Source organism: Xenopus tropicalis, chromosome 10 (assembly GCF_000004195.4).
Source record: "Xenopus tropicalis strain Nigerian chromosome 10, UCB_Xtro_10.0, whole genome shotgun sequence".
NCBI classification, from domain to species: domain Eukaryota; kingdom Metazoa; phylum Chordata; class Amphibia; order Anura; family Pipidae; genus Xenopus; species Xenopus tropicalis.
The window spans coordinates 6,573,130-6,599,489 of NC_030686.2; the positions used below are offsets into that span (position 1 = coordinate 6,573,130).

At 46.2% G+C, this 26,360-nt stretch overlaps 1 protein-coding gene across 2 annotated transcripts in view; it reads left to right on the forward strand.

Moving 5' to 3' along the window:
* The window catches only part of stat5b (signal transducer and activator of transcription 5B), an 82,339-nt gene that overhangs the window by 40,974 nt on the left and 15,005 nt on the right, over window positions 1-26,360 (forward strand). For both annotated transcript variants that reach the window (XM_012952833.3, XM_012952832.3), the window contains exons 2-7: window positions 10,850-10,988; window positions 14,080-14,236; window positions 15,287-15,376; window positions 17,125-17,299; window positions 24,223-24,353; window positions 25,651-25,802. In XM_012952833.3, the coding sequence (XP_012808287.1) occupies window positions 10,861-10,988; window positions 14,080-14,236; window positions 15,287-15,376; window positions 17,125-17,299; window positions 24,223-24,353; window positions 25,651-25,802 (833 nt within the window). In that variant the 5' untranslated portion in view covers window positions 10,850-10,860. The remainder of the gene's footprint in view (window positions 1-10,849; window positions 10,989-14,079; window positions 14,237-15,286; window positions 15,377-17,124; window positions 17,300-24,222; window positions 24,354-25,650; window positions 25,803-26,360) is intronic.

Genomic DNA, 26,360 nt, shown 5'->3' on the forward strand with positions numbered 1-26,360 from the left:
CCTGGACATTCGGGAGAACGAGTTTAGGCGAAAAAAAAAAAAAGAGAAATGATGACGTTTTAGTAAGGCTGCCCCCAGGGTCGGACTGGGCGCCGCCAACGCGTTAAACGTAGGTGCGCTCAGGGAAGGATGTTGGGTGGGGGACCCTGCGGAGGGTTAGGGGGTGCGGGCGACACGGCTGGGAGCCCCGGTGGGCCCTGCACCCCCCAGTCCGACCCTGTCTGCCCCTAAAAGTAAACTGAAAGGTTAACTTCCCCTTTAATCTGAATCCTGAACTGGATCTGGGTGCATTCCCTGAGGAGCCGGAAGATACGCAGATACACACAGCGATACTATGGGTTTTATTTAATGTGCCTGAAATGTGAAGTCGCCCATTTGGGGGCTTCGGTTATTGTAACCCCCCCAGAGCCGCTCAGAGTCATTTTCTCTCTCACATAATAGGGAATAATGTGTGTTCTACTAATCTGTGTGTGTGCTCTGTGATCCCTCTCTCTTCTTATCTCCTCTAATTAAATGTCCTGTCCCCACACACCATCTTGGCTTCTTCATTAAGAACCGAATTGCACCCCGCGGCCCCCCCACCCCATCCGTCGGAACATCGTCTCATAATAACCTTTAGCCCCTGGCTGTGTTTCCAGCTCACGAGTCTAATCCTTAAATCCGTGGATTAATTTAGGGTTTATCATGCAGACACTGACTCTAATTTCTCCTATCGATGTTTATCCCCACGGCTGTTTGCCCAGTCACACCAACCAGATTAGGCGTCCTTAAAGGGACAGTTACGCCAAAGAATGAAATGTATAAAAGTAATGTACTGCTGCCCGGCTCTGGTAGCATTGGTGTGTTTTGAATTGGATTTTTATATAAACGAAGCTGCTGTTTTGTCACTGGGGCAACCATTCAAAATGGCACAGGTAACATAGCAGATAACAGATAAAGCACCATTGTATTCTACAGAGCTTATCTGTTATCTGCTATGTAACCTGTGGCTTTTCTATTTTGAATGGCTGCCCCCGGGGCTACACCGCAGGGTATTTATATAAACTATAGTAGGGTTTCTGTAGCAAACACCCCAGCTGTACCAATGCAGGAATGGCTGCCCCCGGGGCTACACAGCGGGGTATTTATATAAACTATAGTAGGGTTTCTGTAGCAAACACCCCAGCTGTACCAATGCAGGAATGGCTGCCCCCGGGGCTACACAGCGGGGTATTTATATAAACTATAGTAGGGTTTCTGTAGCAAACACCCCAGCTGTACCAGTGCAGGAATGGCTGCCCCCGGGGCTACACAGCGGGGTATTTATATAAACTATAGTAGGGTTTCTGTAGCAAACACCCCAGCTGTACCAGTGCAGGAACGGCTGCCCCCGGGGCTACACAGCGGGGTATTTATATAAACTATAGTAGGGTTTCTGTAGCAAACACCCCAGCTGTACCAGTGCAGGAATGGCTGCCCCCGGGGCTACACAGCGGGGTATTTATATAAACTATAGTAGGGTTTCTGTAGCAAACACCCCAGCTGTACCAGTGCAGGAATGGCTGCCCCCGGGGCTACACAGCGGGGTATTTATATAAACTATAGTAGGGTTTCTGTAGCAAACACCCCAGCTGTACCGGTGCAGGAATGGCTGCCCCCGGGGCTACACAGCGGGGTATTTATATAAACTATAGTAGGGTTTCTGTAGCAAACACCCCAGCTGTACCGGTGCAGGAATGGCTGCCCCCGGGGCTACACAGCGGGGTATTTATATAAACTATAGTAGGGTTTCTGTAGCAAACACCCCAGCTGTACCAGTGCAGGAATGGCTGCCCCCGGGGCTACACAGCGGGGTATTTATATAAACTATAGTAGGGTTTCTGTAGCAAACACCCCAGCTGTACCGGTGCAGGAATGGCTGCCCCCGGGGCTACACAGCGGGGTATTTATATAAATGTGGTAGAGTCTTTCCAGCATTTTTGCAGGAATCCCACTTAGCTCGGAGGTTATTCAGTGGAAGGGGCTTCCATTCAATAAAACATGAGCTTGAACCTGAGTGTTGTGTACGTGGCCTTTTTTTTTTTTTTTTTTTGAAAATCCTGACTTATTGCTCTGTGGAATCAAGCAAGCTGTCAATCACTTGTCAAGGTAGTTGAGACCCTGGTTTTGTTGGAGAACATGGATATGTTTTATCTTCCCCCAAAGGAAGAAGCCGTTTAGCCTGGATATGTCATATAATCCCCATAGTTGTCTGGGTTGGGTGCAAAACGAGTGGTTTTATTAATAAATAAACAAGGATTATGGGTGGATTGGAAGTGACTGAGGCAAATCCAGAATTGTCCCTAATCTTTAATCTTGGTATGTTGGGCGTTATGCTAATAATAAGTGCAAATATGGAGACAAATAATACATGTGCTCCTATGCATTATTGAACATTGAAATAAATAATATATATATATAGGATGCTTTGGAGTATGGGCCCCCCTGATTTAATTCAGCTTTAATCAGTATCTCGTTCTTGAGTAGGTGTCTGTCTAATACCATTCATTATCCAGAAAGCTCCAAATTACGGGAAGGCCATCTCCCATAGACTCCATATATAATAACTCAAATTTATAAAAATTATTTCTTTTTTCTCTGTAATAATAAAACGGTACCTTGTTCGTGAGCCTAAGATAGAATTGCTGCTTATAGGAGGGAAAACAATACTATAGGGTTTAATTCATGTTTAAATGCTTTTTTTGTAGACTTAAGGTATGAAGATCCAATAGATAGACCCCTTATTTACCTTTCTAAAGGTCCCTATACATGATTCTAGCTGCCGATATGGGTCTCTTAGACAGATTCGGCAGCTAATCAGCCCGTGTATGGGCACTACCGACGGGCCTGAAATCATCCACATCTCGATCGGGCAGGTTAAAACTTCTAATCGGATCGGGGACCGCATCGGCTCGTTGATGCGGTCCCTGAACCGACTTTGCCTATACCCGTCATTATAATTCGATCGTTTGGCCCCAGGGCCAAACGATCAAGTTAGCCTGGATTCTCCCGATATCGCCCACCAATAGGTGGGGGATATCGGGAGAAGATCCGCTCACTTGGCGACATCCCCAAGCAAGTGGATCTGAAGGTGTATGGGGACCTTTACTCGCATGCCTCAGTCAAATGTAAAAAGACTTGGGGAGCAACACAAGCACAATAAAAGTTCATGGAGGAGCCAAATAAGGGCTGTGATTGGCTATTAGGGGCCTCTATGCACCCTATCAGCTTACAGGGGGCTTTATTTGGTAGGAAATCTTGTTTTTATTCAACCAAAACTGCCCCCAAGTCAGGAATTCAAAAATAACTACCTGGTTTGGGGGCACTGACTTATCTGGAAAACCCCTGGTCTTAGAGATAACAGGTCCTGTACTTGTACTTTGCTCACTTAGCTGATAATAAGGCTACAGATGTAGGAATACATCAGTTGTTCAACCATCGGAATATCTAGGACACCTTTCCACCTCAGATCCCACCAAAAGGGACTTCTAAGCCGGATATCAGGTGTGTCTAGAAGAGCATTCTTTCTCAAATTTACCCTAAAGGTGGCCATGCCTGTTGGGATCTGCTTGTTTGGCAAGGACCGTCTCCCGTTATGCCCTAAGGTGGGTGATATGAGGCCATTTAGATTGTTTGGCCCTAGACAGAAGGCATAGGCATGGCTGATTGAGATCTGGACAATTTTAGACCAGATATCAGTCGGGTTGGCCCATCGGGGGTGCCCATACATGGTCTGAAGGACTCAAATCGACAGCTAAAAGCAGTACAGTCTGTATCGCTTTGGACCTTCTCTGACAAGAGATGTTTCTTGCAAGCCGTGAAAGTCCCACAGATGTCATGTCTCGATAGTGTAGCTTTCAAACCTTTATCCCGCTTTTATCCTTGCTAATGATCTCTTGGCAGAGCCTTAACCTTCTCACCATGGGGTCCCGTTTCTCTCAGTAACATCCGCACAGTAATTCTGCTTTGCCCCCATCTGTCAGAGAGCCAAGAAAATTGTTTCCTTGGACAGAAGGGCAATAGATTCATGAGCAGCACCACAAATCCCAGAGATAATACAGCAAAGGGGAGTTCCGCAAAGCTCCCTGCTTAGGCTTAAGGTTAAGTCTTGATCATAAAAGGAGGCCAAAGCTCAAACGACGGAGTCTTGACATTGTACAGCAGGGGGGTAAAGGGCTGATTCTGCAACCCTCTTATCTCTCATGTTCTTTGCTTCTGTTCAGTCTCTCAGAGATTTGGTGATTGCTGGGAATGGTTGTTTTTGTGTGATTCTGTTCATACACGCTACGGGTTCAATCTTTCACGTGACCGCTGGTCGTAGGAAAGTTCGTTTGTCCACTTTACTAACGTTAAGCTCTGAATCGTCCGATATGCAAAAATCAGAGGAATTCTTTACCCCTATCTCATGGTTCAGCATTAAGGTGTCCATACACCTTAAGATCCTCTCGCTTGGCGATATCGGGGGAATTTAGGCTAATTCGATCCCCCCAGGGCCAAACGATCGAATTATAATGACGGGTATAGGCAAAGTCGGTCCGGGGACCACATCAACGAGCTGATGCGGTCCCCGATCCAACTAGATTTTCTAACCTGCCCGATCGAGATCTGGCTGATTTCAGGCCAGATATCGGTCAGGCAGGCCTGTCGGTAGTGCCCATACACGGGGCGATTAGCTGCCGAATCTGTCTAAGGGACCCATATCGGCAGCTAGAATCGGCCCGTGTATGGGCACCTTTAGTCTTCTTCTGACGAACATTCGGATATCGGTCGTATGTTTAAAAGCAACGATCTAAAACTGAAGGTGCCCATACACGGGCCGATTCTAGCTGCCGATATGGGTCCCTTAGACAGATTCGGCAGCTTATTGGCCCGTGTATGGGCACTAACAACAGGAACAGGACCTGTTATCTCTAAGACCAGGGGTTTTCCAGATAAGTCAGTGCCCCCAAACCAGGTAGTTATTTTTGAATTCCTGACTTGGGGGCAAGTTTTGGTTGAATAAAAACAAGATTTCCTACCAAATAAAGCCCCCTGTAAGCTGATAGGGTGCATAGAGGCCCCTAATAGCCAATCACAGCCCTTATTTGGCTCCTCCATGAACTTTTATTGTGCTTGTGTTGCTCCCCAAGTCTTTTTACATTTGACTGAGGCATGCGAGTAAAGGTCCCCATACACCTTCAGATCCACTTGCTTGGGGATGTCGCCAAGTGAGCGGATCTTCTCCCGATATCCCCCACCTATTGGTGGGCGATATCGGGAGAATCCAGGCTAACTTGATCGTTTGGCCCTGGGGCCAAACGATCGAATTATAATGACGGGTATAGGCAAAGTCGGTTCAGGGACCGCATCAACGAGCCGATGCGGTCCCCGATCCGATTAGAAGTTTTAACCTGCCCGATCGAGATGTGGATGATTTCAGGCCCGTCGGTAGTGCCCATACACGGGCCGATTAGCTGCCGAATCTGTCTAAGGGACCCATATCGGCAGCTAGAATCGGCCCGTGTATGGGCACCTTTAGTCTTCTTCTGACGAACATTCGGATATCGGTCGTATGTTTAAAAGCAACGATCTAAAACTGAAGGTGCCCATACACGGGCCGATTCTAGCTGCCGATATGGGTCCCTTAGACAGATTCGGCAGCTTATTGGCCCGTGTATGGGCACTAACAACAAGCCTGCCCGACTGATATCTGGCCTGAAATCGGGCAGATCTCGATTGGGCAGGTTTGAAAATTAGTTGGATCGGGGACCGTTTTGGCTTGTTGATGCAGTCCCCGAACCAATGGACGCCTATACCCATTCCCCCAGGGCCAAATGACCGAATTAGCCCGATATTGCTCACCCAAAGGTGGGGATATCGGGGGAAGATCTGCTCGCTTTGTGACCTTGCTAAGCGAGCGGATCTTAGCATGTATGGCCACCTTAACATTCAGCCTGAAATTGTAGGATAAAGCCCTAACAATAACCAAAGGGAGGATGTTCTGAACATGAAATAGTTACAGGCACCAATCGTACGGAAGTGACTCCCATTGTAGGTTCCCCAAGGGTATCCGCAGATACACAGATACATGCGCAGATTTTATCCTTATCCCACCGACATTTTCTAACCTGTCCGACCAACTAAACGACCTATCTCCATTGTACGGAAATTATCGATACAATATTTCTGAGCTCACACACGGTTCGAAAATTGTACGAAACTAGGTTTTGTTTGATTTTATCTGTACATGTATGTCGAGCTTCAGTCTGCGATAGATCTCTGCCATCGTGGGCATCTAACCAATCCAAAATGCCTTTCCACTGGCAACAATAGGAGGAAAGGCCTTTGCATCGCAAGTCACGTGACGTTTCCTTACCCGGAAAACCCCAGATCCCGAACATTCTGGATAACAGGTCCCATACCTGTAACCCCATTCTGCCCCTTTGTCAAGGATCCATGCAATACTGTTTGGTTTCAAGCACGCAATCTACTATTTTTGGATCCGGCCGAACCCCAAATCCTTTGTGAAAGATTCGGCCGAACCCTGAACCCCAATTTGCAATTGCTAAACCTTTCTTATACCAAATACCAAATAACAATAAGAAATACATAATGTTCGTGTTCAGGACAAACCGATATCACCTTTCGGAACTTTCCCTTGATGATATTGCTGTGGCTCTGAATGGGCAGGTTGCCAGGGGAAGGGTTTGTTTTTGCCCCCCGGGGGGGTGGGCGCAGGGAGCTGTGCAGAGAAGGTATAAGAGCTGCGGTGAGGGGGGCCGGCGGTCTCTGGGAGGAAATCTCCTTCCATTTACTGTAAGTCTCCGCTCTCTCACCTACACATGGATTGGGTTTCCTCTAAATGAGGCCTGTGGTTTACTGATAAAACACAACAGTTGTGTCTCTCTCATTTTTACTTTTGTTTCTTTGCCAGTTTTCATCCTCCTCCTCCTCCTTTCTGTTGTTATTGTTTTCTTTTCTTCTTCCTGTATCTCTCCCTTTATCTGCTCTAATGCCCTCCTTCTGCCTTCTCTTGCTCCAGTTCACACAAGCCTTCAGCCTCCTCCTCCTCATTACAGCAGGCTAAATACACAGACATACGTTGTCACGGTAACGGACCTGCATTAGGGTTGCCGCCTGCCCTGTTTTGACCCGGACAGCTCAGTTTTTGGAAGGGCTGTCCAGGACGAAACTAGGGATGCACCAAATCTAGGAATCGGTTCGGTATTTGGCCAGGATTCGGCCTTTTTCGGCAGGGTTTGGATTCGGCCGAAATGAATTGAATCCATAGCATATGCTAATTAGGATTTGGTTCGGTATTCGGCCGAATCCATTGAGATGGATTCTGGTTGGTTCGGCCGAATCGGAAAAACTAGGTTCAGTGCATCCCTAGTCATAACTGCCTGCCCAGTTTCCCAAATTAAGATAACCAGACCGGACTTGCTGTGATTAACACAATGAGGGGCCATAGCCCCGCCCCTTTGATGTCACTGGCCACCCCTTCCCCACCCCTTGTGATGCCACCGACCACCCCCCCTGCCTGGAGATAGGAGCCAGCAAATGTGGCAACCCTAACCTTTGGCCCTGGGGCCAAATGATGGAATTATATTGTCGGCAATGGGGCAGTCGGTTCGGGGACCGCATCAACAAGCCGATGCGGTCCCCGATCCAACTAGATTTTCTGACCTGCCCGATTCGAGATCTGGCTGATTTCAGGCCAGATATCGGTCGGGCAGGCCCGTCAGTAGTGCCCATACACGGGCCGATTAGCTGCCGAATCTGTCTAAGGGACCAATATCGGCAGCTAGAATCGGCCAGTGTATGGGGACCTTAACTCCTTCTCCTTCCCGATCCTCCTCCAGATTTTCATGATGCCAAAGCCCCTCCCACTTTCATCATTACCCCTCCCATATTACATCACCCTTTTGTCGCTGGCCCCTGCTGGCTGGTAAATTTGTTCTTAAAAGGTGGCAACCCTAATGGCAAGTGAAGAGTGGTAGGAGAGGACAGACGGGGAGATTGGTAGCCAGCGGGGCGACTAATCTCCCATCTCCCCGCAATGCCATCCCACTGGCAAGAATGTATATCGCTGGTGGGGTGGCATACGCGTCTCTACGATTTCCGGATGTTGGCCGAAGTTTCCGCTCAAGGCATTCGGAACTTTCTGGATTTCGGGTTCCATACATGTACTGTCTGATATCTCTGTGTGCCTTGTATGCTACTTCTCTCCCTTATCAACAGACACATGTATTCTATATACCTGCACTGTATGAGACGCCGTGCCGCTAATCCTGGCCTGACGCTACTTTCCAAGTGTCTCCCAGGGTATCGTCATTGTCTGGATTTACTCACCCCGGTTGACAGATCAAACCATTACTGAGGGCCCCCCTTGGCTCATAGCATAGTTAGAGATATAAGAAATATTTTTATATTGCTGAGGTTCTAGAAGAGCTAAGACTCTGGAAATGGATAGACAGGTGGAAAGAGATATGGAAAGACAGGTGGAAAGAGACAGATAGATGGATAGACAGGTGGAAAAAGACAGATGGATAGACAGGTGGAAAGAGACAGATGGATAAACAGGTGGAAAGAGACAGATGGATAGACCGGTGGAAAGAGACATGGAAAGACAGGTGGAAAGAGACAGATAGATGGATAGACAGGTGGAAAAAGACAGATGGATAGACAGGTGGAAAGAGACTGATGGATAAACAGGTGGAAAGAGACAGATGGATAGACCGGTGGAAAGAGACATGGAAAGACAGGTGGAAAGAGACAGATAGATGGATAGACAGGTGGAAAAAGACAGATGGATAGACCGGTGGAAAGAGACATGGAAAGACAGGTGGAAAGAGACAGATAGATGGATAGACAGGTGGAAAAAGACAGATGGATAGACAGGTGGAAAGAGAAAGATGGATAAACAGGTGGAAAGAGACATGTGGAAAGAGACAGGTGGAAAGAGACAGGTGGGAAGAGACAGATGGATAGACAGGTGGGAAGAGACAGATGGATAGACAGGTGGAAAGAGACAGATAGATGGATGGATGGATGGATGGATGGATGGATGGATGGATGGATGGATGGATGGATGGATGGATGGATGGATAGATAGTAGATAGATAGGTAGTAGGTAGATAGATTGATAGATAGCTAGTAGAGAGAGAGATTGAGAGATAGATGGGTAGAGATGGATAGACAGGTGGAAAGAGACAGATAGATGGATATACAGGTGGAAAGAGACAGATGGATAGACATAGATAGTAGGTAGATAGATAGTAGGTAGATAGATAGATAGGTAGATAGATAGTAGGTAGATAGATAGGTAGATAGGTAGATAGGTAGATAGATAGTAGGTAGATAGATAGCTAATGGAGAGAGAGAGAGAGAGAGAGAGCGAGAGATGGATAGATAGGTGGAAAGAGACAGATAGATGGATAGACAGGTGGAAAGAGATAGATAGATAGATAGGTAGATAGATAGATAGTAGGTAGATAGATAGCTAGTAGAGAGAGAGAGAGAGAGACAGATAGATGGATAGACAGGTGGAAAGGGACAGACAGACATATAGACAGACAATCTGTGCTTGCAGTACTTAAATCAAAGGTCAAATGCATTTTATTGAGTCGGAATTACTGTATCTGCCTCAATCCCCCAATGGGCCAATTACCCTTCCTGTGTGTAAAATCTGGTGAAAAACATTGAAAATTAAAGTTTGCTCTCCATTAACCTGGATTTCTGCTTCGCTACGCTGGAGCTCCAGGTATTGTCTGTAGGGAGAATGAATCCAAAATGCAGGCAGAATACATCATAGGGAGATGGGATTTTTGGCTTGTAAATCCACCATATAGTAAACTACCCATATAGTAATATATACTATTACATCATATTTATCTGCTTCACTATAATATTGATGGAACTCATTCCATGAGAGAGCTGAGAGTTAGAGCCATTTCCCCATGGAGGTAGAAAAGGGGAATATATAGTTCTTGTTTCCAAGTCGCACATTGTGCAATGAACTTTCTAACAAAAAGATTGTATTTCTGCGTGCCAGAATGGCAGAAAAGGAAGATTTAAAGGAATACTGTCATGGGAAACATGTTTATTTCAATCCCATCAGTTAATAGAGCTTCTCCAGCAGAATCCTGCATTGTAATCTGTTTTTCCCATGGGGCTAGCCATATTCTTCATTTCCCAGGGTGCCACAGCCATGTGACCTGTGCTCTGATAAACTTCACTCACACTTTACTGCTGCGCTGCAAGTTGGAGTGATATCCCCCCCCCCCCCCCCCCCTCATCCCCAGCAGCCGATCAGCAGAACAATGGGAAGGGAGCAAGATAGCAGCTCCCAGTAGGTATCAGAATAGCACTCAATAGTAAGAAATCTAAGTCCGGCTTGGGACTCCTCCAGTTACATGGGAGTAGGAGAAACAATAGGTTAGCTGAAAGCAGTTCTAATGTGTAGCGCTGGCTGAAAGCTCAGACTCAGGCACACTTTACTGCTGCGCTGCAAGTTGGAGTGATATCCCCCCCCCTCACCCCCAGCAGCGGATCAGCAGAACAATGGGAAGGGAGCAAGATAGCAGCTCCCAGTAGGTATCAGAATAGCACTCAGTAGTAAGATATCCAAGTCCGGCTTGGGACTCCTCCAGTTACATGGGAGTAGGAGAAACAATAGGTTAGCTGAAAGCAGTTCTAATGTGTAGCACTGGCTCCTTCCGAAAGCTCAGACTCAGGCACACTTTACTGCTGCGCTGCAAGTTGTATCTGCACAAATTCACTTCTTCTCTTTCTGTATTACGGTACTTGGAATGGCCACGTCTCTTATCATTCTCATGTTGCTTCCCTGCAGGTAGTGATACCATGGCTGTTTGGATCCAGGCCCAGCAGCTTCAGGGTGATGCCCTGCGCCAGATGCAGGCGCTCTATGGACAGCACTTCCCCATAGAGGTGCGACATTACCTGTCTCAGTGGATAGAGGCACAGGCATGGTATGTATATTGTATGTATATATGGTATGTAACTGACCTACATTATCCTGCTGTTTTTACAAGGATAAACGAAATAGATTGACAGGTTCAGGTATGGGACCCGTTATCCAGAATACTCGGGACCTGGGGTTTTCCGGATAAGGGATCTTTCCATAATTTGGATCTCCGTAATTTAAGTCCCCAATAAGGAATTATTATATCTTAGTTGGGATCAAGTACAGGTACTGTTTTATTATTACAGAGAAAAGGGAATCATTTAACCATAAAATAAACCCAATAGGGCTGTTCTGCCCCAATAAGGGGTAATTATATCTTAGTTGGGATCAAGTACAGGTACTGTTTTATTATTACAGAGAAAAGGGAATCATTTAACCATGAAATAAACCCAATAGGGCTGTTCTGCCCCCAATAAGGGGTAATTATATCTTAGTTGGGATCAAGTACAGGTACTGTTTTATTATTACAGAGAAAAGGGAATCATTTAACCATGAAATAAACCCAATAGGGCTGTTCTGCCCCCAATAAGGGGTAATTATATCTTAGTTGGGATCAAGTACAGGTACTGTTTTATTATTACAGAGAAAAGGGAATCATTTAACCATGAAATAAACCCAATAGGGCTGTTCTGCCCCCAATAAGGGGTAATTATATCTTAGTTGGGATCAAGTACAGGTACTGTTTTATTATTACAGAGAAAAGGGAATCATTTAACCATTAAATAAACCCAATAGGGCTGTTCTGCCCCAATAAGGGGTAATTATATCTTAGTTGGGATCAAGTACAGGTACTGTTTTATTATTACAGAGAAAAAGGAATCATTTTTTAAAATTAAAATTATTTGCTTATAATGGAGTCTATGGGAGATGGCCTTTCCATAATTTGGAACTTTCTGGATAATGGGTGCCTATATGGTAAAGCACCAGAGGCTTCCATACACCTTTTTATGAAATGGGTGATTAAAGGGGTTGTTTATCTTTACAGTAATATTTAGGACAATGTAGAGAATGCTTTTTTGATACAATTTGCAATTGGTCTTCAGTTTTTAATATTTGCGGTTTTTGAATTTTTTAGTTTTTTTTTTGGCATTTCAGCAGCTCTCTGGTTGCTGGGGTCCAGTTTACCTTAGCGAGCAGGCACTGATTTGAAAGAGAGACAGGAATATGAATAGAGGAGGGCTCTAATAAAAAGTTAAGTGATAAAAATTAAAACTGTAGCCTCACAGAGCAATGGTATTTTAGCTGCCGGGGTCAGGGACAAATATGAAAAGAAATATTCCAGCTTTCAAATGGGGGTCACTGACCCTGTAGACAAAAACCTTTTGCTCCTCGAGGCTGCAATTGTATTACTTTTTATTACCTATCTTCCTGTTCTGTCCCTCTCCTACACTTATACCAGTCTCTCATGTGAACCACTGCCTGGTTGTTAGGGAAAACAGGACACTAGCAACCAACTTGAAAACTGCCAAGAAAGCAGAAATAAAAATGTATCTATGACCTTGCAGCATTTCCTAATAGCAAAAGTAGATACTTCTGTATTTGTGATTCAGTTCTTCTATACATAGAAACAGCATTGATACACGACTCCCACTTCTCTGTGTGCCGAGGCACGGTGACTAAGTACATGTGACTCTCTATCCCTCATTAGCTCCCTTTGTTGTCCTCATTAGCGACTACTCATCATTTCATAGTTCCTGCAAACCTGTCACTTGCCCAGTAATGACCCCAAATAGAGAAATCTCCCTTCTACTACTAGGGAAAGTTATTTCCAAAGCGGTTCTCTGTATGATAGATAGATAGATAGATAGATAGATAAATAAATAGATAGACTATAGATAGAGAGAGAAACTGTAGATAGATAGACTAAGATATACTTACCCCTTATTGGGGTCAGAACAGCCCTATTGGGTTTATTTCATGGTTAAATGATTCCCTTTTCTCTGTAATAATAAAACAGTACCTGTACTTGATCCCAACTAAGATATAATTACCCCTTATTGGGGGCAGAACAGCCCTATTGGGTTTATTTCATGGTTAAATGATTCCCTTTTCTCTGTAATAATAAAACAGTACCTGTACTTGATCCCAACTAAGATATAATTACCCCTTATTGGGGGGCAGAACAGCCCTATTGGGTTTATTTAATGGTTAAATGATTCCCCTTTCTCTGTAATAATAAAACAGTACCTGTACTTGATCCCAACTAAGATATAATTACCCCTTATTGGGGCAGAACAGCCCTATTGGGTTTATTTAATGGTTAAATGATTCCCTTTTCTCTGTAATAATAAAACAGTACCTGTACTTGATCCCAACTAAGATATAATTACCCCTTATTGGGGGCAGAATAGCCCTATTGGGTTTATTTAATGGTTAAGTGATTCCCCTTTCTCTGTAATAATAAAACAGTACCTGTACTTGATCCCAACTAAGATATAATTACCCCTTATTGGGGGCAGAACAGCCCTATTGGGTTTATTTAATGGTTAAATGATTCCCCTTTCTCTGTAATAATAAAACAGTACCTGTACTTGATCCCAACTAAGATATAATTACCCCTTATTGGGGCAGAACAGCCCTATTGGGTTTATTTAATGGTTAAATGATTCCCTTTTCTCTGTAATAATAAAACAGTACCTGTACTTGATCCCAACTAAGATATAATTACCCCTTATTGGGGGCAGAACAGCCCTATTGGGTTTATTTCATGGTTAAATGATTCCCTTTTCTCTGTAATAATAAAACAGTACCTGTACTTGATCCCAACTAAGATATAATTACCCCTTATTGGGGGCAGAACAGCCCTGTTGGGTTTATTTCATGGTTAAATGATTCCCTTTTCTCTGTAATAATAAAACAGTACCTGTACTTGATCCCAACTGATATAATTAATCCTTATTGAAATTAGAAAAAGATCCCTTATCCGGAAAACGACAGATCCCGAGCATTCTGGATAACAGGTCCCATACCTGTAGTAGAAACAAATCTATGAATCATATGGTACAAAGTGACATTACTTACAACCTCTTATAAACTGTGACTACACTAAAGATATGTGTTGACAAATTTATAATGGATTTAATCCTCATTACTAGGGACTCGGTGGATCCCGAGAACCCACAGGACAATATGAAGGCCACACAGCTGCTAGAAGGACTGGTGCAGGAACTGCAGAAGAAAGCAGAGCACCAAGTGGGCGAGGATGGCTTCTTGTTGAAGATCAAACTCGGGCATTATGCTACACAGTTTAAGGTAGGTTTTTGCCTGTGTTAAGGTGGCCATAAACGGTAAGATCCACTCACTTGGCAAAGTCGCTAAGTGAGCAGATCTTCTACCGATATCCCCACCTATGTGTGGGCAACGGGTTATAGGCGCCATTGGTTCGGTGGCCACATTAACAAGCTGATGTGGTTCCCGATTGGACGGAAAAATCAAACCTGCCCAAAAGAGATCTGCCTGATTTCATGCCCATACACTTTAAGATCCGCTCGCTTGGCAATGTTGTCTAGCGAGCGGATCTTCTCCCGATATCCCCACCTATGGGTGGACGATATTGGGGGAATTTAGGCTAATTCGATCATTTGGCCCTGGGGCCAAACGATCGAATTATAATGACGGGTATAGGCAAAGTCGGTCCGGGGACCGCATCAACAAGCCAATGCGGTCCCCGATCCGACAATATTTCTAACCTGCCCGATCGGTTGGGCAGGCCCGTCGGTAGTGCCCATACACGGGCCGATTAGCTGCTGAAACGGTCTAAGGGGCCGATATCAGCAACTATGGGGACCTTAAGTTGGCCAAATCCGAGGGGCCCATTTGCTAACCATAATTTTTTTTTTTTTAAAAATCTAATTGAATGTTTAGCGCAAAATGTTGCAGAGAATAAACGCTGTGACTTTTCTGAGATTTACTATGTGTCTAAATGGCTAAAATCCGAGTTTTCCAGAATAAACTTGCTAAGTTCATGTAACAGCCAATGGCAAAGGTCCCTTTCCTTGAAGTTCTTTCTCCTGTCTCGAAACTTTAGATATTTCACTAGGTTTTGTCGCAGCAACAGTTCAATAAAGTTGGGATTTTCACGGCGACAATTTGAAAAAGTTGCGTTTTTTGGGATTTGGCCGAACCCAAAAATAATGGATTTGGTGAATACCTAATTCAGTGTATAAAAATGAAACTAGTGATATTTGTATTCTGCATTTTATTGCTATAATACGGACCTTTATTAGGAAATATGGGGGAGAATCTATTGTTTTTATTGTTTGAACATTAAACAGGGGGTAACGCTGCACTCTTCCTTCACAGAACACTTATGATCGATGTCCCATGGAACTGGTCCGATGTATTCGGCACATCTTGTATCACGAGCAGAGACTCGTCCGGGAAGCAAGCAATGTAAGGCAAGGCGTTGGGGGGAAGCCATGATTTTATATTTATATTTTATACATACATACAGTGTGACAGGTATGATAGTATTGTGTGCGCTGTATCCGATCCAACAACCAAATAAAACAACAAACCATAAATAAAGCCGGCCATACACGTTTGTATTTTAGTCTTCTTCCGAAGAACGTTCGTATGGTTAAATGCAATGATCTAAAACTCACATTTAGCCTGAAATTGTATGATAAAGCCCTAACAATAACCAATGGGAGGATGTTCTGAACATGAAATAGTTACAGGCACCAATTGTAGGAAAGTGACTCCCATTGTAGGGCCCCCAAGGGTATCGATAGATACACAGATACATGCGCAGATTTTATCCTTATCCCACCGACATTTTCTAACCTGTCCGACTGGCTAAACGTCAGATAGCCATGGTACGAAAATTATTAGGACGATAATCCTGAGTTCTCACGCGGTCCGAAAACGCCAGCTTTGGCGTGGGCAAATCCAGTGCCCCATTGGAGGAACCTTTAGACAAGTTCTTCAGAAATAGTTCCCATGATTTTAATCATATTTACAGTATAATTTGGTTGTTGATTTGTATATCATTGATCCGACATGGCTGAGTGTCTGTATTATTCTTATCCTCTGCTTTAATAAACATTAAGGGTGAAGACACACGGAGCTACTAGTAGCAGCTACTTATCCTGGCTACAGAAATACAACAAAAACAATGCTGATCATTTACTGATAACAGTTTCTACATGTGTTTTAGCAGAGGAAATTCTCAGTATTGTCTATGGCAGGGGATTTTCTGGCGTTTAGTAGCCGTGACAAGTAGCTGCTACTAAGTATCTACGTGTGTTTTCACCCTTAGGGCTCTGGCACACGGGGAGATTAGTCGCCCGCGACAAATCTGCCTTGTCACGGGTGACTAATCTCCCTGAACTACCATCCCACCGGCGAACATGTAAGTCGCCGGTGGGATGGTACACGCTGCGCAGGCGATTTCGGCAAATCGCTGAGGTTGCCTCGTGAAGCATTTTCGGCGATTTGCCGAAATCGCACCGCCGCCGTGTGTGCCATCCCACCGGCGACTTACATGTTCGCCGGGGGGATGGCAACTGATGGCAACTCGGGGAGATTAGTCGCCCGCAAACAGGGAGATTTGTTGCAGTCGACTAATTGACTAATCTCCCTGTGTGCCAGAGCCCTTACTATCCCTTGTGTTGTAGTTACTGTCCCTTGTGTTGCAGTTAGAGTGAAGACACACGGAGCTACTAGTAGCAGCTAATTGTCTAATTGGCTACTAAAACAGACAATGCTGATCATTTACTGATAACTGTCTCTATGTGTGTTTAACAGAGGCAATTCTCAGTATTGTCTATGGCAGGGGATTTCCTGGCATTTAGAAGCCGTGACAAGTAGCTGCTACTAAGTAGCTACGTGTGTCTTCACCATTACTGTCCTTTGTGTTGCAGTTATTGTCCCTTGTGTTGCAGTTAGGGTGAAGACATGCAGAGCTACTAGTAGCAGCTACTTGTCACGGCTACAGAAATAGACAATGCTGATCATTTACTGATAACTGTCTCTACGTGTGTTTAGCAGAGGCAATTCTCAGTATTGTCTATGGCAGGGGATTTTCTGTCATAAAGTAGCTGCTACTAAGTAGGTTTGTGTGTGAAATTAAGCACTAGTTATACCTTTTGTAGTTTCCTACAAGCATCATAGCATACGCGTGTGGTTCCTTTCTACAGTCCAGTTCCCCAGTGGGTGGCCTTGTGGATACCATGTCCCAGAAGCACCTTCAGATCAATCAGACATTCGAGGAGCTCCGAGTTATCACTCAGGAGACAGAGAATGGACTAAAGAAGCTACAGCAGACCCAGGAGTACTTCATTATCCAGTACCAGGAGAGTTTAAGGATTCAAGGTGAGGCAGAACAATTGTTATGATTCTTAGTACTGAATTTCCCTGTACATTTCAAGGCAGTGGAACTGGAAACAAGTGCTGAACTTTTACTTTGCCTTTCTACATTTTTAAAGGGATATTTATGGGGGACTTTTTATCTCTAAATGACACTGTTACACAGCAAATAATTCCCTCTGCCATTTAACCTTTTATTCTTGAACCAACAAATGTATTTGTAGCTGTAATATTGGTGTGTAGGCGCCATCTCAGTGCCTTGTGCCTGAGTCTGAGCTTTCAGCCAGCGCTACACATTAGAACTGCTTTCAGCTAACCTATTGTTTCTCCTACTCCCATGTAACTGGAAGAGTCCCAAGCCGGACTTGGATTTCTTACTATTGAGTGGTATTCTGATACCTACTGGGAGCTGCTATCTTGCTCCCTTCCCATTGTTCTGCTGATCCGCTGCTGGGGGGGGAGGGGGGGGGATATCACTCCAACTTGCAGCGCAGCAGTAAAGTGTGCCTGAGTCTGAGCTTTCAGCCAGCGCTACACATTAGAACTGCTTTCAGCTAACCTATTGTTTCTCCTACTCCCATGTAACTGGAGGAGTCCCAAGCCGGACTTGGATTTCTTACTACTGAGTGCTATTCTGATACCTACTGGGAGCTGCTATCTTGCTCCCTTCCCATTGTTCTGCTGATCGGCTGCTGGGGGTGAGGGGGGGGGGATATCACTCCAACTTGCAGCGCAGCAGTAAAGTGTGCCTGAGTCTGAGCTTTCAGCCAGCGCTACACATTAGAACTGCTTTCAGCTAACCTATTGTTTCTCCTACTCCCATGTAACTGGAGGAGTCCCAAGCCGGACTTGGATTTCTTACTATTGAGTGCTATTCTGATACCTACTGGGACATGAAAAACCTCCCCTAGGGTAACCTCTGTCCCAAGGGCCCCCAGTTGTACAGCCCTATGCCAGACCTATCTGAATGTATCAAGTTCCCCCAGTTCTGCCCCCCCCCACTCAATACACTTCTTTTAACATACATTCTTTATACAAATCAAACCTGTTTTATAACCACAATACAACAAAGCCCCATTGTCATGATTCTTCTCTCATTCCACAAAATCTTGCCGTACATTGTTGTCTCTGCCAAGCTGCAGAAGAGAAGGGTGCGGATGATTAGAACTGCGAGACTCACAGATATTAAGTTCCACGGTCCCATCATCAGTGACTGCAGAAGTTAAAAAGATTTAACGTACAGTCCACCAATGCATAGTTCTGTCGTTGGACCCAAACGATTTGCAGTTGGTTTTCATTTTTTGTAGTTTTTCAGTTATTTTGCATTTTGTCCAGTTTGTAATTTCACTAGCTCTCTGGTTGCTATGGTCTTGTTTACCTTAACAACCAGGTAGTGGGTTAAATGAAAGACTGGAATATAATTAGGTGAGGGTCTTAATAGTAAAAGTGCCCATACACGGGCCGATTCTAGCTGCCGATATGGGTCCCTTAGACAGATTCGGCAGCTAATCGGCCCGTGTATGGGCAATACTGACGGGCCTGCCCGACCGACATCTGGCCTGAAATCGGGCAAATATCGTTCGGGCAGGTTAAAAAAATTTAGTCGGATCGGGGACCGCATCGGCTTGTTAATGCGGTCCCCGAACCTACTGCACCCATTGCCATTGTTTTAATTCTGTAAACGGCGAGGTCGCCGATATCCTCACCTACGGGTGGGCAATATCAGGCAAATTTAGGCTAATTTGATTGTTTGGCACTGGGTCCAAACGATCAAATTATATTGGCAGCAATGGGGCAGTCGGTTCGGGCACCGCATCCACGAGCCAATGCTAAGCTAAGCTGATGCAAAGTTATTGTATCCGACTGTTTCCTGTTTTCAAAGCCTCAAGGCAATGTACCCTGGCACAGCAATGAGATATCTCATAGGAATCTGTGCCAAAAAGAGATACAATGCTGGCCAGTCCTACACTCACTCACCCCCGGTCTGGCCAGTCCTACACTCACTCACCCCCGGTCTGGCCTGTCCTACACTCACTCACCCCCGGTCTGGCCTGTCCTACACTCACTCACCCCCGGTCTGGCCAGTCCTACACTCACTCACCCCCGGTCTGGCCAGTCCTACACTCACTCACCCCCGGTCTGGCCAGTCCTACACTCACTCACCCCCGGTCTGGCCAGTCCTACACTCACTCACCCCCGGTCTGGCCAGTCCTACACTCACTCACCCCCGGTCTGGCCAGTCCTACACTCACTCACCCCCGGTCTGGCCAGTCCTACACTCACTCACCCCCGGTCTGGCCAGTCCTACACTCACTCACCCCCGGTCTGGCCAGTCCTACACTCACTCACCCCCGGTCTGGCCAGTCCTACACTCACTCACCCCCGGTCTGGCCAGTCCTACACTCACTCACCCCCGGTCTGGCCAGTACTACACTCACTCACCCCCGGTCTGGCCTGTCCTACACTCACTCACCCCCAGTCTGGCCTGTCCTACACTCACTCACCCCCGGTCTGGCCTGTCCTACACTCACTCACCCCCGGTCTGGCCTGTCCTACACTCATTCACCCCCGGTCTGGCCAGTCCTACACTCACTCACCCCCGGTCTGGCCAGTCCTACACTCACTCACCCCCGGTCTGGCCAGTCCTACACTCACTTTCATCTGATTCATTAAGAATTCTACTGTTTCATTATATATTTATCAAAGGGACTGAGTTTTACCCTCTTTTAAGGTTAAACCCCAAAATGGTTGCCCTTCAGTGGGCCCATTGGGATCACCTGGCTGGGAAGGGTGGGAGCTATAGGGTGAGCGAGTTCCTAGCATCCCCGTTGATTCTCTATTTCCAGGCTGCCGTTTGAACTCCGCTAACATCTCTGTATGGGAATAATTACAAGCAATTACTCTGAAAGCCGCTGCTTGTTTTGACTCGGAGACCCTGTTCAGTCTGTCGCTATTAACTCCCCCGGGGGCACAAAGCAACTCGTCACTGTCGGCTGCAGAAAGCCCGCGGCTCCCAATTGATCCTGGTCATTAATCCAATTTTCTGCCTTTTCCATCAGGCGCCTAAGAGCTGGAGTAGGTGCTCAGGGCTAATAGCGGATTAATAAACACACAAAAACATCACTATATAAACCATTCAGTTATAGTTCTAAGAATATCCAGGGCAGCAAATATGTGTTTACCCCAAATTTCACCCTAAACGACCTTCAGTCTAGGAACAAATTCCCTAATCTCTCCCTAAGTGACACTACCGGCCCTGCTCCGGGGCTTCCCTGGGGCCCTATTGTCATTGCGTAGTCAGAGCTCACAAGCAACAGAAAGAATTCCAAGTGATATAAATGTCACAGGGGCTCATTTATAAACATTGGGCAAATTTGCCCCTGGGCAGTAAAGGAGGCCATACATGGGAAGATTTGCTTCCCATGGTGGGCAATATCGGGCTAATTCAATCATTTGGCCAATCAATCTAAAGGACTCCAATCGGTAGCTAAAATCTGCCCGTGTAAGGCCGCCTTAACTCATAGCAACCAATCAGTGATTAGCTTTTCTTTACCAGCTGCAACTCACTCACCCCCGGTCTGGCCAGTCCTACACTCACCCCGGTCTCACCCCCGGTCTGGCCAGTCCTACACTCACTCACCCCCGGTCTGGCCTGTCCTACACTCACTCACCCCGGTCTGGCCTGTCCTACACTCACTCACCCCCGGTCTGGCCAGTCCTACACTCACTCACCCCAGTCTGGCCAGTCCTACACTCATTCACCCCCGGTCTGGCCAGTCCTACACTCATTCACCCCGGTCTGGCCAGTCCTACACTCACTCACCCCCGGTCTGGCCTGTCCTACACTCACTCACCCAGTCTGGCCAGTCCTACACTCACTCACCCCCGGTCTGGCCAGTCCTACACTCACTCACCCCCAGTCTGGCCAGTCCTACACTCACTCACCCCCGGTCTGGCAGTCCTACACTCACTCACCCCCAGTCTGGCCAGTCCTACACTCACCCCCGGTCTGGCCCCCTACACTCATTCACCCCCGGTCTCACTCACCCCCGGTCTGGCCAGTCCTACACTCACTCACCCCCGGTCTGGCCAGTCCTACACTCACCCCCGGTCTGGCCGGCCCTACACTCATTCACCCCCGGTCTGGCCAGTCCTACACTCACCCCCGGTCTGGCCAGTCCTACACTCACTCACCCCCGGTCTGGCCTGTCCTACACTCACTCACCCCCGGTCTGGCCTGTCCTACACTCACTCACCCCCGGTCTGGCCAGTCCTACACTCACCCCCGGTCTGGCCAGTCCTACACTCACTCACCCCCGGTCTGGGAATCTGCCCGTGTAAGGCTGCCTTAACTCATACCAACCAATCAGTGATTAGCTTTTCTTTACCAGCTGCAAGTAACTAAAAAAAAATAGTTAAATATTTAGGTGGATTTGCACTTTCTGACTAGGTCTGTTGTTAATGAGATATGCACGGGGCACGCCAGTGGTGTAACTATCAATACAGAAGACCCCACGGTCACAGGAAGGGGGGCGGGCAACAGGGGTCTGCTGTATTGTAGGCGCATCTCCTACCATTTTTTTTTAAATAGCAATGGGGGCCCGGAAGGTTTGACTCGGTGCGAGACTGGAGGGGGGGTGGGGGAGGAGGGACTGTTGCACTCATTTTAGGTAATACAGGTATGGGACCTGTTATCCAGAATGCTCAGGACCTGGGGTTTTCCTGATAAGGGATCTTTCTTATATATGCAGGTGCCATTTTGAATATACTGTTAATAAGGCAAGCTTTGTAGCACAACAAAATTTTATGCATTTGCCATCTGGGTGATATCTAGGAAGTGTTGAATGGAAACTAAAAGTAATTGTAATTAAAAATCTGAGCTGTCAATCATATATTGCCTGCTCCGCCTCTACGAGCAGATTTTTAAATATATTTATAACCTGTATGGATGATTTTATTGAAACAAAGAATTTGGGTTTCATTTCTAAAGGACTTTTATTATACGTATTTTTACGTATGAGTGACAGGTCCCCTTTAAATAGCGTTCTGCTGGCTTTTACACACAACAAGGAGACCCTTCGCCTGTGCGGTTTGCTTTCCCTTTAGCGCCCGAGCCACAATTCTTACTTCTTTCTCTCTCTGCGTGTAATTGCTGTCATTTGGGGCACAATTATCTTTGCAAATGATGAGAAAGTAGTTATTACGTGACCTTAATTGCACATCCCGGTTTGGCCAACAAATGGCTGAAATCACACAAAGCCGGCGGAACCAACTGAACTGCGTCAGAAATGGCTTTCACTTTATTTATTTTCCTTTTAACCTCTGCACTCTCTGCTTATCACTGCTGCCTGTATATAGCCCTGTCTGTAGTTTATAGGGGTGGTCAGGGTCGGACTGGGGGGTGCAGGTTGTGGGATTGCCCTGGGGGGTTCGGTTCTGGCCCACCGGGTTTTTTCCTGGCAGCAGGAGCCCCCAACACCCTCTTGACGGAATGTGGGAGTGCCCTGGGGGGTTCGGTTCTGGCCCACCGGTTTTTCCTGGCAGCAGGAGCCCCCAACACCCTCCTGACGGATTGTGGGAGTGCCCTGGGGGGTTCGATTCTGGCCCACCGGGTTTTTTTTCTCGCAGCAGGAGCCCCCAACACCCTCCTGACAGATTGTGGGATTGCCCTGGGGGGTTCGGTTCTGGCCCACCGGGTTTTTTCCTGGCAGCAGGAGCCCCCAACACCCTCCTGACGGAATGTGGGAGTGCCGTGGGAGTGCCCTGGGGGGTTTGGTTCTGGCCCACCGGGTTTTTTCCTGGCAGCAGGAGCCCCCAACACCTTCCTGATGGATTGTGGGATTGCCCTGGGGGGTTCGGTTCTGGCCCACTGGGTTTTTTCCTTGCAGCAGGAGCCCCCAACACCCTCCTGACAGATTGTGGGAGTGCCCTGGGGGGTTCGGTTCTGGCCCACCGGGTTTTTTCCTGGCAGCAGGAGCCCCCAACACCCTCCTGACGGAATGTGGGAGTGCCGTGGGAGTGCCCTGGGGGGTTCGGTTCTGGCCCACCGGGTTTTTTCCTGGCAGCAGGAGCCCCCAACACCCTCCTGACGGAATGTGGGAGTGCCGTGGGAGCGCCCTGGGGGGTTCGGTTCTGGCCCACCGGGTTTTTTCCTGGCAGCAGGAGCCCCCAACACCCTCCTGATGGATTGTGGGATTGCCCTGGGGGGTTCGGTTCTGGCCCACCGGGTTTTTTCCTAGCAGCAGGAGCCCCCAACACCCTCCTGATGGATTGTGGGATTGCCCTGGGGGGTTCGGTTCTGGCCCACTGGGTTTTTTCCTTGCAGCAGGAGCCCCCAACACCCTTCTGACAGATTGTGGGAGTGCCCTGGGGGGTTCGGTTCTGGCCCACCGGGTTTTTTCCTGGCAGCAGGAGCCCCCAACACCCTCCTGACAGATTGTGGGAGTGCCCTGGGGGGTTCGGTTCTGGCCCACCGGGTTTTTTCCTGGCAGCAGGAGCCCCCAACACCCTCCTGACAGATTGTGGGAGTGCCCTGGGGGGTTCGGTTCTGGCCCACCGGGTTTTTTCCTGGCAGCAGGAGCCCCCAACACCCTCCTGACGGATTGTGGGAGTGCCCTGGGGGGTTCGGTTCTGGCCCACCGGGTTTTTTCCTTGCAACAGGAAATTTGAGAACTAGTGAACAAAAAGCTTAATAACTGATAAACCATAAAAATTAAAAAAGAAAAATGAAGACCAATTGCAAATTGTCTTAGAATATCACTGTTTACATTATACTAAAAGCCAATCTAAAGGTGAACTATAGTATTGGCAGCTCTCTGGGTATTTACACTGACACAGTGATTTCTGCATTTTGACATTATATATATATATATATTATACATGACCTGTCCCAAGCATACTTTACCCTGATTTATTTTTTTAAACCATAGCTCAGTTTACCCAGTTGTCCCAGCTCACCCCTCAGGAGAGGATCCCCCGCGAGGCCACCTTGCAACAGAGGCAAGCATCCTTGGAAGCCTGGCTACAGAGAGAGGCCCAGACACTGCAGCAATACAGACTGGTAAGCCTAATGCATTCTGTTACTGAGCAGTTATACAGTAAAGAAGATTACATGTAATTACAGGCACTGTTTTATTATTACAGAGAAAAGGGAATCATTTAACCATTAAATAAACCCAATAGGGCTGTTCTGCCCCCAATAAGGGGTAATTATATCTTAGTTGGGATCAAGTACAGGTACTGTTTTATTATTACAGAGAAAAGGGAATCATTTAACCATGAAATAAACCCAATAGGGCTGTTCTGCCCCCAATAAGGGGTAATTATATCTTAGTTGGGATCAAGTACAGGTACTGTTTTATTATTACAGAGAAAAGGGAATCATTTAACCATGAAATAAACCCAATAGGGCTGTTCTGCCCCAATAAGGGGTAATTATATCTTAGTTGGGATCAAATACAGGTACTGTTTTATTATTACAGAGAAAAGGGAATCATTTAACCATGAAATAAACCCAATAGGGCTGTTCTGCCCCAATAAGGGGTAATTATATCTTAGTTGGGATCAAGTACAGGTACTGTTTTATTATTACAGAGAAAAGGGAATCATTTAACCATTAAATAAACCCAATAGGGCTGTTCTGCCCCCAATAAGGGGTAATTATATCTTAGTTGGGATCAAGTACAGGTACTGTTTTATTATTACAGAGAAAAGGGAATCATTTAACCATGAAATAAACCCAATAGGGCTGTTCTGCCCCAATAAGGGGTAATTATATCTTAGTTGGGATCAAATACAGGTACTGTTTTATTATTACAGAGAAAAGGGAATCATTTAACCATGAAATAAACCCAATAGGGCTGTTCTGCCCCAATAAGGGGTAATTATATCTTAGTTGGGATCAAGTACAGGTACTGTTTTATTATTACAGAGAAAAGGGAATCATTTAACCATTAAATAAACCCAATAGGGCTGTTCTGCCCCCAATAAGGGGTAATTATATCTTAGTTGGGATCAAGTACAGGTACTGTTTTATTATTACAGAGAAAAGGGAATCATTTAACCATGAAATAAACCCAATAGGGCTGTTCTGCCCCCAATAAGGGGTAATTATATCTTAGTTGGGATCAAGTACAGGTACTGTTTTATTATTACAGAGAAAAGGGAATCATTTAACCATTAAATAAACCCAATAGGACTGTTCTGTCCCCAATAAAAGGTACTTATATCTTAAAAATCCTTTGCTTAAAACTAGTCTCTGGCATTACAGGCTACATTGCTGTTGACACGGGTGAAAACTAAGCAGAAATATTTTAATCTTTCTTGTGAACTTCTATGGTTTTATTTTTTTTTAACAGGATTTATCAGAAAAACACCAGAAAACTCTCCAACTCTTGCGAAAACAGCAGACGATCATCTTGGATGACGAGCTGATTCAGTGGAAAAGGCGTCAGCAGCTTGCGGGGAATGGGGGACCCCCAGAGGGGGGCCTAGACCTGCTGCAGACATGGTATGTGCTGAGGATTCTGCCTTCGCCCACATAATATTTCCATATTGGTTACAGTCACAGGGGTGAATGGAACAGTGGCGTAGCCCCCATGGTCGCAAGAGGGTCTGCTATAGTGATGCGCGGGTCAGATGTTGGTTGGGGAGGCCATTCATTGGTCCCCATACACGGGCAGATAAGCTGCCGGATCGGTCTAATTAGAAGGACTAATGTCGGCAGTTGAAATTGGCCTGTGTATGGGCACCTTAATGGCTATGTCAGTGAGTAAACCATTATTACAAAATGGTGGGGTGGACTCAAAAATGAAAGGAGACATATTGGATAAATGGGAAAACCCCAATTTTGTAGGTAATTATGAATAATATCCGGTGCTGGTTTCACTTTGGGCCAAACATTAATCATATCTGTAAAAATGGCCCCTTAATTGGAGCTCCCTATAGATCCTCTCAGGTCCCTGTCTGGGTTTCAAATGAGGGGTGGGCGTGTCCTAACAGTCCCTGCCAAAAGCACAGTAGGAGGGGAGTAGCCAATCACAGCCCTGCATTCAAAGAAGCAAAGACA